Source organism: Aulostomus chinensis, chromosome 8 (genome assembly GCF_037954235.1).
Source record: "Aulostomus chinensis isolate RoL2024-O1b breed Wild chromosome 8, RoL_Achi_v1.0, whole genome shotgun sequence".
Taxonomy (NCBI): Eukaryota; Metazoa; Chordata; class Actinopteri; order Syngnathiformes; family Aulostomidae; genus Aulostomus; species Aulostomus chinensis.
Genome location: NC_141327.1, coordinates 10518072 through 10531972, shown reverse-complemented (window position 1 = coordinate 10531972; position 13901 = coordinate 10518072). Strand labels below are relative to the sequence as shown.

At 41.4% G+C, this 13901-nt stretch overlaps 2 protein-coding genes across 2 annotated transcripts in view; both read left to right on the top strand.

The window, feature by feature from the left end:
* Nucleotides 1–13901, top strand: part of pdcd11 (programmed cell death 11) — a 105702-nt gene that overhangs the window by 33895 nt on the left and 57906 nt on the right. The gene's annotated exons all lie outside the window — the stretch shown is intronic.
* inab (internexin neuronal intermediate filament protein, alpha b) lies at nt 1483–5860 on the top strand. The gene is made up of 3 exons (XM_086210828.1): nt 1483–2564; nt 3082–3206; nt 3288–5860. Exons 1-3 carry the CDS (start codon nt 1518–1520, stop codon nt 3550–3552), a joined length of 1437 nt encoding a protein of 478 aa, XP_086066954.1. The 5' UTR covers nt 1483–1517; the 3' UTR covers nt 3553–5860.

The window sequence follows — 13901 nt, the reverse complement described above, 5'->3', positions numbered from 1 at the left end:
ATAAGTCTCCCCTTATAAAGGATTAATAAATGGTTATAACTTCCTTTTCATTTGTATTGTTAACACTACGCATTTGGTTTTATTATATTGGTTATTATTATTAATCGTAAACGAATCCAATAATTCTTATTTTCATTTGCTGGTGGTCTGACTTCTGATAGGAGTCACAGTGTTTACAAGCACATGGTGGGTTGAGTTATCCATCTATTAGGATCATCTCCAGCTCTACAGAACAGTTTTCCATGTGAGTTAAAGAACATTTCTCCAGATACATTTAGCAATAAGTGGCTTCCTTATGAGTATGTATGTGAATATGCAGGTTGCTTGCACTTCGTCATCTTCTTCACTGTCCCGTGCTTGCTTGCATGTGTGCTACTTTTTTACGACAGAGGGCAGCAGAAGCCTGTCATTAAGCTGCTGCGGTTCAAACCCTAAAATAAAACTGATCACAGACCAAAGTAACAAAAAGAAAATATAAGTTACAATTTACATAAAAAATAGAGTTTCTTTAAGCTTTATATGTGAACTCATGATTATCATGAATTAGAAATCTATGCAATTCGATATACACGATTGCAGGTGTTATTTTTTTTTCTTCTTATTTAACATTTCAGGTTCAAACCTATGAGGAAAAGATGTTAAACAAACAAACAAACCTAGTGTTCCTCGAAGATTCCTTTTTTTTTAACATTGTACAACCCCAATTATATGTATTACACATGCTACTTCCATAACGTCTCGTCTCCACCCGTCCCTCTCACCCAACAGAACTGATACACTGGTTCACACCCTCGTCGCATCCCGCATGGATTGTTGTAAGTGCCTATCATTACTAGAACAACATCTATCAATCATGTAACATCTGTCCTGCCGCAACTCCACAGGCTCCATGTTAAAAACCGCATTGTTTCTAAGATCCAAATACTATTTATTAATTTAATACTTATTTATTTTACATTTTTTTTCAAATTGACTCTCCTATATCAACAGAAACAATTTTGCAGCTTCAGCAATTTTTAAAGATCGGGATTTTTTTTTTAATTCTTCAAATTTGTACACAATATGAATTAGAGTAGTATTCATTTGAAAACTTTTGTGAGGTTTAGTTCAGGAGGAGAAAAACATTTGGCCTTTCCTGTCTATTCTCAACGACAGAAATACTTGTCAGGCTAATGGCTTCTCTTGATAGCCCTTTAAACGTTATAAGTCCGCTGTTACGATAATATTGTATAATGTTCATGCTTTGTATAAGCACAGAACCGCTATGCAAAAGCTAAAGTTCCATCTGCTGCTCAAAAGAACCGTGGACATCTGCATTATTGTGATTAATGTAGTCCTCAAAGGTTGGCCAGAGGAAACTCTATTGTGTTGTGCGGATTCACACATCTTGTGGCTAAGCTGACGCGTCTACAGTCTCAGCCGGGATGTGACCAGCGGGCATTAATTAATGATTGGGCTGGTCCCTGTATAAAAAGGAGAAGCGCCCTCTGCTCTGCTCTGTCTCTATTCAAGCCAAGATGAGCTACGGATCTGAAGTCTTTTCTGCTTCCTCCTACCGAAGGATTTTCGGGGAATCTCCCCGCTATGCATCTTCTCCATCGCGGTCAGCGATGAGCGCATCCTCGCGGGGAGGGTACCGTTCCTCCTCTGCCTCCCGGAGCAACATCTCCTCCCTGGGCTCTTACAGCAGAAGGTCCGGGCGCTCCTACTCGTCCATGCCACTGGAAACCTTCGACCTGACACAGAGCAGCGTCCTCAACAATGAGTTCAAAATTATTCGCACCAATGAGAAGGAACAAATGCAAGGTCTTAATGACCGCTTTGCAATGTTCATTGAGAAAGTGCGCAATCTGGAGCAGCACAACAAAGTGCTGGAGACGGAGTTGGTCGCTCTGCGCCAGCGGCAGGCCGAACCGTCCCGCCTGGCAGAGCTTTACCAGCAAGAGATCCGCGAACTGCGCTCCCAGCTAGATGAGCTCAACGGGGAGAAGTCCCAGTTGGTGATCGAGAGGGATAACATTGATGACGACCTCCAGAAACTCAGGGGGAAATACGAAGAGGAGTTCCGCGCCCGAGAGGAGGCAGAGGCCACCCTCAAGGCTTTCAAGAAAGATGTGGATGATGCCACCATGGTACGCCTGGACCTGGAAAAGAAGGTGGAATCTCTTCTTGATGAGATCAACTTCCTGAGGAAGGTGCATGAAGAGGAGGTGGCAGAGCTGACGGACATGATCCAGGCTGCCCAGGTGTCTGTGGAGATGGAAGTCTCCAAGCCGGATCTCACCTCCGCCCTCAAAGAGATCCGCGGCCAGTACGAGTCCATGGCATCCAAGAACCTGCAATCCGCCGAGGAGTGGTACAAGACCAAGTTCGCCGACCTGTCCGAGCAGGCGACCCGCAGTAACGATGCCATCCGCGCCAGCAGGGAGGAAATTAACGAGTTCAGGAGGCAGCTGCAGTCCAAGACCATCGAGATCGAGAGTCTGAGGGGCACCAACGAGTCACTGGAAAAGCAGCTGAGGGAGATGGAGGACAGGCACAACGTGGAAATTGGAAACTACCAGGTAACGCTTTAATTGAATTGTTAGAAAAAAGGAAAATAGCCACATGTGAAAACAATAATGTATTTTTTTTATCGATTCCCATTTAAATGAATGGAATAAATCTGGGAATGTACAAGGAGAAAGATGTGTTTTTTTCGGGCTCTGTCCGTGGTGCTGAAACTCATCCTCAGGGGATGGCGTGGTCCCAGCTGCAGCTGACAACGCCCACTGAGTCTTGTTTATCTCTAACCCGAAAACGTTACACAGAACATATCTTTCAAACAGATTTGATATGAAATATGTAAATACAGATTTCTGATGGAATAATATGGCACTCCCCAGTTTGTGACGTCAGCTTTTGTCTCATAACCTGTCTGACAGAACCACAAATTTCCATTTCATCTCCAGCAAATGACACAAAGTGTCCTGAACAAAGCTCAGGTTATCAGCTAAAGAAATTAAGGTAGACTAAGACCTGTAATGCATTTATAGATAAGAGCTGGTGACCTCTGGTTTGTGTCCCTTGTATTTCTTTCAGGAGAACATGGCTGAGCTGGAGAATGAGCTGAGGGCCACTAAGAGTGAGATGGCTCGTCATTTGAGGGAATACCAGGATCTGCTGAATGTCAAGATGGCTCTGGATATTGAGATTGCAGCTTACAGGTAAAGGGTCGCCCCCACCCAACACACGTCATCATTATTTGTCTTCTCTCTGACCCCTCCTCTGCATCATCATCTAAACAGGAAGCTGCTGGAAGGTGAGGAGACCCGCATAGGGACTGGGATCACCTACCCTAGCTCTTCCATAAGTAGTGGCGGTGGGCAAAGCTACAACTACCAGACCCGCATTTACACCAGCGGTGGCAAAAGCTCGAAGAAGGAAGGCAAGGATGATGAGCAGCAGCCCAGCAAAGGCAAGGTCACCCAGCGTGAGGTTTACGAGGAGACGGTGGTCACCACCAAGAAGATGGAGAAACAGCAAGATGCCAACGAGAATCAGAAAAACTAAGAATCTTGTGTAAGCCTATTCTTAACCCCCTAAACCCCCTTTTACCCTGCAAACCCCTCCCCTCTGTTCATTTCTCCTGCTAAAACAAATCCAGAGCCTTTACACTTAAAACATTGTGGGATGTAAGACGGTAGCTCAGCTTCACCTTCTTGTAAACAGTGAGATTGTTTTCTAACATCTGTGATTGTGTGAGTAGAGTGAAGGATCTAGATGTTTGTTTTATGTTGGTTTATCCCCCTCCCCCACAGGTGTCCCATGAAGGAAACGCATTATAACTCTCCTATAGCAATCACTCTATTCAAACAGACCACCCAGCTACTCTTCTTTCTCTCTTTCCTTCTCATTCACACACTCAACATGCAACAATAAAAGCACTTAGGTAGCACAACTTAGAACAATGGTCCTTCAAAGTAAAATGCTCAACTTGAGCTCATGTTACAACAGTACAACACAACAGTAGAGAATAACTAGTTGAACACTACAACCACAATTTCAAGGGAGGCATGAGTGCGTGAGTGTTATTGCACACATAAAGGATCAACTGTTGTCTGTGACTTTTTCTGAGCTCAAAATTCAAATGACATACTGTAACACTAGATAGCACAGTCAGGAAGCACATGAGCAACTTCAACAAACTAACCAGAGAACAACTGGCTATATTGTACAACAATAATAAATGACAATTTCTGCTCTGTTAGCACAATATATCCGATCAGTTGTAGGACTGCGGTCTCATCAGCTCTGCGTGACAGAAGTATGGAGGAGGGTGGACATCCTCAGTCGAGAAAATCCCCGGCGAGTTATAGTAGCTTTTTAAGTAAGGTTAAGACTTGAAGCAAACGAGAAAAGAAGTGTACTAATCGAGCCTAATTTGCATGGTGTACGTAGATGTAACGCTTGCATGGAATCTATCAGCTCCATCTTTCATTCAACACAATGTGGTTGTTTGAATTGAAAAAAAGATTGGCCCGTGCCTTCCATTTCACCACTGTTCATGTTGAGCATCAACATGTTCAACACTCATTAGTGACTGTAGACAGATGGGCAAGGGTGTGACCTGGGCGACATGTTTCTTCTGTCGATGCTAGGGAGCTAAGGCAGGAGGATCATCTTTAAGGTATTTGTTGCAAAGCAAATAATTGGTAATGATGGACATTTTACACAATATGTTACGAGGGTTAGAGGAGGAAAGGGAAGGGGACGCAAGCAAGCAAGTTATGCAGAGAATAGGATATGAAAGCAGAGATTTGTTCTCAGTCAGTTGTAAATTATGTTTTAGCACAAATACATGTGATTTTACATTATTCACCTGATCAAATGTATCCATATGTAACTCCATTTCCCATGAGTCTTTCAATGATGATGCCTGAAGCACATTTGGTTATTTAGCTTGAAGAAAACCATGCCAACAACAATCAAAAAGTCACCGGTCAAAATCTGTCCGATCAGAGTATGTCTGAAACAACGTGACCTCTCTCTTTGTAACTGTGGCCATGACTGGATACAAAGTCTGTTGTAGTATGACATCACCACTAGATGTTTGTTAGTACGAGAGACTTGTAGCTCTTTCTCCTGCTTGCACACTGCCAGCTTCAACACAGCCATCTTACTCTTTCGCTGCTTGCCATGGCAATCCATACCCTGACGAGCAGCACTCACACCACAAATAAAAATGCAACATTGTGTGAAAGACTATTCTGGAGTGGGTTCCTGCTGTTTTACTTAAGGCTTGTGATCAGTATCTTAGTACTGTAGTAAGTGTGTTTGTACCTCTGCACAGTCTCCTATCCGATATGGATTAATCAAATGTGAAGCAGAAGAAAAATCTCAGATGCACAGGTGCTTACAAATGTACGAATGCTGCATTTTATAGCATACAGCGAAAATGTTGTAGTGGTTCATGGTTGCAAATGTCTAGCTTTTATCTTCACACTAAAAACCCAAAGAGTTCTCATGGGTGTCAATGGAAATTTCACTACTGCAGCACTGCCAAACATTTCTGAGTGCACATGCTACGCCACAACAGTGTGCTAAAAACTCAAAACTAACCATCAATATGTTGCCATAGAACAAATACTGTAGGATATAAAATGCCTTAAAACACCAGCAGCTTTTTCTCTGGCTATGTGTGTGATGTGTATGATTCTGTTCAGTGGGGTGTTTAAGCATTGTTATCTCTTTATTAGCATTTATTACAGCTGCCATGACAACAAAAACATAGGGATTGAATGTAGTTGACATGCTTTTCTCTTTACTGTTACAACTAGTTATGTATTGCTGTATGACACATAATAAAGACTTGACTGAGGCTGCACATGATTACGCTGTGTTTATTTTCGTGCGCACAGACTTTTAAGAGACAAACCAAATTTTGGGAAATAGAATTCTTTTCCATCCTACCCAGAGCCAGACAAGAAGATAGTTACCCTTCTTTCTTCCGTGCTGCATTAGGGACATGAGATCTTCTGGTTAGCTTAGCACAATGCAATGTAGTGAATGGGCAGGTTAGCATACATTTTTGTTCTGTGATTCAAACAGATCAGATTAAGGACCTTGGTTTAACGAGAAGTACTCATCATCTTGGTCATGCCTATTTGTTCTTCTAGTTGTCAGATGACTTAGGTTCCTGCCTCTAATCACCAAGCGGTTTGTCAGCAAAGTGGCTATGCGCCTGATTCTAATATAACTATATCTTATCATGCAGAACTGTAGTTATAAATGCATTAGTTCTGCTAACCTGCCAATCCACTGCCATTCACTATGCTATATTCACTTGCAATCAGCTGGTCCCTGCGGGTCTCAGAGGGGAGAAGGGTATCTATATCCTTGTCTGGCTCTGGTAAGGATAGACAATATTGTGTTAAGTCTATGTACTGTGTCACAGTCTAGACGGACATCATTCACAGCAGTTCATGCACAAATCCATGTATCACGCTGTTCTGAAAATGAGCCTGTAAGATTGTAATCCGATGAATGAGAGAGGATTAACAGATGCCTGACTACTGCATGATTAGATTCTCTGCAGCATGATCACTGACATGAAAACTAAAGAGTTGTCTTTCTACTGCACATCTGCAGTAAAATGTAGAAGAGTCGTTCATTAAATATCATTATTAAAGCTGTGTTTTCATGAAAAAGGGCAATGATTTCAAAATTAGGCTGATTTAACTGCAAAAGTAAATATTGCTTTAGACCAAGAGAGGCCAGAAGGTGGTGTCACCTTGAAGATATGTTTGTCTTTTGCTTCAGGGTTACAGCACAGATGTGTATCCTAAAGATGATGGATTATCTGCTGCCATACTGAACGTTGACCTCTGGACCCCTAACATTACTCTTGCCCCCCCCCACACACACACACACAGTCCCAGACCTGGACACCTTGAACCTCCTGGAATGTCTCTGGTTAGCAAATCTCTTCAAGCCCACCAACTGGGTGGGACAGCCTTGGTGCTGGGTGTGCATATGTGACGCAGGTTGCAGTTCTTCAAAGATTTATACCCCTGCAATGCTGCCGAACAGTCAGCATGGTAAGAGCCAGTGAAAGGACACCATAAAAGCCCTGTGTTATGTAACAGTCTTTTGCTTCAAACCAGAAGAATTGAACTTTCCATTTGAAGTCTCACCTTAGTCACCCCGTCCCTTCCTCAAAAATTACAAGACTATAAAATTTGTGTAGCCCCGTGGTATGTATGAAATATGATCTCGTATAGGGAAGTCAGTCTGATCTGGGGTTAATTAGAAATTCATAGCTGCTGGAATCTATAGGCAGTTTTAACCTTTGGTCCCAATGCAATCAGCATTGCCTGAGTTCTCAAGTGTGTCATTGTACAATTATTGCACACATGCTTGTCTTACAATACTTGCTGTGGTGTGTAAAAGTGTTTATGGGTTAAGAGTAAACTCATCATAGTCTCAATTTATTTTTGATATTATTATTTCATGGAATTTTCAGTTTCTCTTTCCTCACCAAAATGGAATCTCATTTAATGTTCAACACTGTTTTCATTGAAGATGTATGATGTTGACCACCCATCCCCAAAAGGCTGCCTCTCATGTTTATTATCTTTGAAAAGCTTGATTTTTTTTGGGGGGGGGGGGGGGGGTGCACAGTATGTGTTTAATGACTGACCACTCAGTGGGGTTAATAAATATGATTTGCACAAATGCACACACTTCACAGGCTGTGGTGATCTTTCCTTCTCTTCCAGCAGAGATATTTAATGTTCTGTCTGGTGATAAGTGTCTGTGTGGGGTGGTGATTTTGCTGGAAATGAGTCTCGGGAGCCACAGCCATAAATTTTACCTGTTTGTCAGCATCTTCAGATCAAAGTCATCCCTGTCGTGTAGCTGTTGTGCTAGCCAACAAACAAAAAAAAGAAAATATGCATTTTCATAAAGAGCAGTACTTCTTAAGCAATGTCTATAAAACTGAGTAAAATAACAACTCTTTAAATTTGTAACAAGAGATAAATGAGTTTCTGAGTAGCCGTAGAGCTACGCTAGAAGTTTACCTCTGCTTACAGTCTCCGAAACTAAACTAAACATTTTTTCGATGCACTCAGAATAAGTCCATATCGAACAAAATGTACTGATATGGTTGACTTCATATGACTCATTTCGCCAAATGACAAGTACTTGTACCGGTAAACAAAGTGTTAATAGTGAGTTGCTGCTGTTGCCTTGGAATCTGTTGCTAACATCCTGCTGTGCTCTAGCAGCCTTGGGGAACGACCGCTCTCTGAGAGATGACGAGGGCTGAGGAGAGGCTTTTACAGATGAGAGGCAAAAGGATGAATGAGGAAGCAACAAAAATATACAGATGTGAGGCAAAAGGGTGAACAAGAATGCAACAAACATATCTGAAATTCTGACAATAGTTTGTTCATTTCTGACAATAGTAATACATCAAATTAACTCATCAGATTCTCTCCTCGGCTGCCAGAAAGTGCTGAATCATTTTGATGTAGGCCCTGTGACGTGCCTGTTAACCAAGCCATCACTGTGGTTTTTGTTTTTTCATGGTGCTAATAATAGCTGAGACAGAACCAGCAGAGCCAGACAGGCGAACAGACATGCTGGAGGAAGATGTTATTCCTAGAACAAAAGGGAAGGTCACGTTCCTTTTCTTAACCTCAGTCTAGGATCCTCTGGGGATAGATAGGGGTCTCTGAGAGATTCAACCCGAAAATTATAACGATCTTAGCGGCAACGCCCAGCTCTTTGATCGGGGAATGGAGTGGGCTTGTTAAATATTATTCTAATTCTGTGGAGAATTAGATTTACATGCAGTTATCTGACTGTGAAGGTGAAGGTTGACTGATTTAACATACAAAAATTACATGTATTCAAACTTTTTTTGTTCTTAAGCCCAATGATCTTTAAAGAGATTTACAGAATTACATTTCACACATGTATTTCTATTGATTTAGCTAATTAGCTATTAATAGGTAGTTTGCACAATTGTTGTATTTTGACATTTGGAAGTAAATACATCTGATAAGGGAACATAGAAAAGGGGACATACTTTCCAATAAGTGCAGAGAACATGTATGATGTTACACACCAAAGGTGAAGTGGCTAAACTAGACATCGCAGATTGTCATTAAACATCATCACCCAATCATTAAAGAAGCTTCAAACTGAGAGAGTGAAGTCACGCTTAGTTTGTCCAAAGTTTAACATAGCATTGTATTTCTTACAATGGCAGATACACTTACAATTTGTAAAAGTGTTGTTCATTGGAGAAAATTATGTTGCTGAATAAGACATGAGGCCTGATAAATGTCTATTTATCACAGACGGTATTTATGGCAACAACCCAAAATCCAATCCAACAAAAATATGTTATCCCTGCTGCATTCTATTGGCTTCAAAAATATTTGTGATTTCACAACTTGCTAATAGGCCTGCCTCTTAAAATCTGACTTTCAATGAGCATAGAAAAATTGTACACGTCTTGTGTTTAGATGCAAATACATCATTCGACATGATGAAGTTGCAACATTTAACAGTTGGAAGAAGCCCAAAAACACATCTTTAACCAGAGGAGGATTTTAAAAAGATGTGAAAAACGCCAAGAGTCATACATGAACAGACCTGATAATTTAAACATGTCAGCTGGCTACAAAACCGATGTGGGCATCACTGACTGAGTTCAGTCTGGAGCAGCAGAACTGAAACTCTGCAGGCGGCTGTTGTTAGATGCTGCACTGGAGGCAGAAGTGTCACTGCAGAGATTCATCTGATTAAATATGCACATGCCTGCAAGAAATTTCAAACTACTTGGGAATATTTTAGAAAATTTTGTCCATTTCTTCAGGCCATCTGTCACAATTTAGTCTGCCGATAGAATTCTATTTGATCACATCAGCTGAATGTATGCACAGTAATACCCATCACAGTTGTTGAATTGAAGATGTTCAGTTGGGTTCTCAATTCAGATGGGACTCATTATTTTGGAGAAGGTCGGGGAGCATTGCAGGACTGCAGCAAAACAAGCTCAACCTACAGGGATGTGTCTTATAACCTCGTGTTGCATTGTGCTGCATTTTGAACTCAAACACATGCACATGTGGAAGATGACATTCTAATTTATTTCCAGAGACCTTCTTTATATTACCAGTGTCAGTTCAAGCTTCGGTTTTTGACATTTTAGATCTTCAAGATAAATGAAAGGGGGAGGAAACATGAAACATTTGTATCTGAAACATTCAGAGCATTCTCAATACCAAATTGAACATGTAAGATAACAAAGCACTGCCTACAAAATAGGAGACAGAAATGTTTCCCCAGCCCACTGGGAGGTGAGAGGTGTGTTCTGCAGCTGTCCAATCAATAATAGAGCAGCTGAGCCCATCCGGGTCTTTCTGTTCACCATCTAGCCAACAGACTGTGACACAGCATTTTGAAAAGGAGTAAGGAAAGCAAAAGTGTAAAAATGCAACAAACCTGAAGTCAATTTTAAAGGTGTCGAAAGGGGCAAGACAACCTGATATGTAGAACAATTGTAAGGACAAAAAAAAAGGTATTTTTTTGAAAGCTTTTGAAAGCTCAAAGTTCAGAGAAAGGGGCTTTGATTAGTTTAGCCAATTCATTGAAAAGGCATTATGAATTCCCTTTGTTACACATGTTGCACCTTTAAAAACAGATATGGCCAGATCAGTTGAAAGATTCCATGATGGAATCATTTCTGGGCCTGTGATAAAATATTAAAATTACTTCATTACTGTCCTGACTGCTGCAGTACATCGGGTGCAGCAATTTTTCTGATGATACATTACGACATTCATTAAATCCACAGTTTTATTATTAGCTTTTTCAGAACCACATCTCTATGATCGCTGATTTCCTGTGTGGCTGAGCAGCTGTGAACCTGGCCGAGGTTAGACACAGTCATCTTCGATCATTAATCTTCAGGCCTCGAGGATGTGGATGCAGGCATCGTACCTGAACAAAATACACTAACTGCTATATTTAATGTGTTTATGCCATAATTATTTTTAAACGTAATAGTGCCATTACTGTGTGCCTGGGTGGATAAAAGTTTGAGTCAACCCCTTAAGGAACCAAAACATTTTTGTGAGTGGTCAGAAAAAGATTCCCTAATGTGTCTTTATTGACTGAAGCAAGTGACGGACAGATGAACCCGGGGGGCAGCTTGATACTGAGGCTAATTATGTTTGACTATGATGATGAGTGATTTCTCAAGTGGAGGGTTTGCGCTCCAGCAGGTCACTTTGGATACACAGATGGCTGTATCTTCTCACTGTTTCACATGTATCATATCGAAACTATTTCTTGCTGTAATGTGGAGGCTGGGGAGCAAGCTCTCTTCCCTGTTCTATTAACATTTTAAAATGTATTTTAACTAATGTTCATAAATAAGTGCTAATTTCTATGCCCAGTAGAACAGGGAGCACCACTTACATTCATTTTGGAATCTTTGGCCTGGTCATTTCTCTTAATGTCAATAACTCGTTAAGCTACAACCTGGGGTCCACTGACTCCTGAGACAAAGCTGCTAGCTATTATCTTCTCTGATGTCTACACCTGTTAGCTGCTAACTTAGTGTGCTATTTGGTTCTATGTAAGTCATGTTTTACAGCCTGCTCACTACAGCTACCTGCTATGGCACAAAGGATGAAGATGCGCCAGTGAAGCTAAACTGGAAACAATGGGTCAATGACATTGTAAAGCCTCCCAGAGCTGAGAGAAATATAATTTTATAGATTTGCTAGTCCAAGTGTTTGAATGATAAATACATGTATACGTAGTCATTTGGCTGAATGTTAATAAAACAGGTAAAAATAGCACACTCACACATGATCTGCTTGCCTTTTGCTGTACTGAATCACAGTGGCCTGCTCTCTCATTGCTCGGGGAAGACCTGGCCGGAGAACTCTTACATCATCTCTGAAATGGACAAGCCTTACATTTGGTTGGAATCCAGCAGATCAGGTTTTATATTTCATCACAGGAGCAGGCAAGAAAGATTTAACCTTGCCAGAGGAACGACAGGCTCTACGCATCTACACACACTGCTCAGCGTACTTTGAGGTGACAGGTTTGCATCCCATTCTAAAGGTCTGGTATTTCTATTATCAACATGTAAATGAACAGTACGCAGCACATTAAACATTGTTATGTCCCAATTATGCACCAACATCCTCACCACTCCATTCACTTGCTTGCTGTGCGTATGGCTGAACCCCACACACGGCCACTGTCCCTGTTCTGTCCTCATGAACGTGCAACTGTACTGTCCCAAAGCTCATGTCTTCCAACCATGCCAGAGCACAATGTGCTCACATGAGTGATGTGGTTTCTCCAAAAATTGACTCTGGATTGACTTTTCTGCAGCCCAAACCCCCCTCCATACAAATAAGAGAAAGCTAATTTTTTGCTGCAGTGCAGGATTTAGTCTGAATCCAACCTAAGGGTCATGATGTGAGGACCCCTAAAACCAATCTGCTCCTCCCCTTTTTTTTATTTTAACTTGCTTACATTTCATTTGGGGGGTTATAATAATCTTTTAATCCTCATCCTCAAAAGGATTAATGGTTGCCTTAGAAACTTCCTTTTTTCTATGTGTTTTACTGTTGAGTGTAGCATTGCAGTTTTCTAATGTAACTGACGTAGGAAGGATTCTATATAGTGGCGAGCAAAATTAAAGCAGCCTTGTTAAGACTGGGCTGATGGAGTAGGTGGAGAACAACACCAGAGTTTACAAAACAAGTTGCTGTTTTTTTCTGATAAACAATTGCTATGCTAAAATCTGGGGGAGAATGTACCAGAGAGTATGACACCATCAGAATACAGTGAGGACAATTAAGGCAACTAAGCCCATGCACTACCCAAAATCTCTTACACTAGGTACAAGGCTGTCCAGATAAATTGTGGCATACATCTGAGGATGTTGGGCTGCTGTGGCAACTGAGGATGTATGCCACAATTTATCTGGGGAACCGCCGTCTTCATTGTCCTGAGTGTGTGGACCAGTGAGCTTTCTTTGAGGATATTAAGGGTGTGGTTCAATTGTGATGAAAGTTAGAAATGCCTGGGAGCTTGAAAACAATGACGGCTGCTGCAGAGCTAAGAGTGGTTTGTGTAAGAGACAGTTTATCAAAACTGGACAACATTTTATCTGTAATATGAATAATGAAGAATGTTGCTCTACTCCCGACTTGTTTTGGTGTTCAGGTGTACGGCCAAAAAGTAGTTCCCATCCGTGGAAGCCGGTTAAATCTGTATCACCCAATCTTTAATTACAGTCTTGTTTCCAGATGAAGGCCTAAACAAGGATTAGGTAACCCAAAAATATGTAATATGTTTATTCAGAACACAGCTCTCTTCAATATTTGATTTTGTTTGGTCAATTCAGCCTATTTACTTCTTCAGAGACCTCCACTGCTCTAGGGATGCGATAGCAATGGCCAACTGGAGGCAGCTTGTCAACTTTCTAAAATGTTTTCGGAGCACGCAGCGCTTCCAGAGGTGGCCAACACAGCAGCTCTACCTGACAAGCAGCTTCCCTTACATGACTGCAAGAGCTGGGGTTCTGTCCTTTTTCTGGAGGGAACATGGGAAGCAACCAGTGTCAACACCTCTGCAACACCCCAAAGACCCTGCAAACCAAAAGCATCAGTCCTACAGCAACCCAGAGGGACACTTCAAACGTAATACAAACAGTCTGTTACAGTAGTGAACAAAAGAAGGACGCAACTTATTTAGTTTCATTAATGTTTAGTGGAAGATCATGTAACTTATTTATGACTTTTTAAGACAAATACCCAATCTGACATTTTGTGAAATGTGCAATGTTGCAGCCCCTAAACCTTTAATCACTTTTA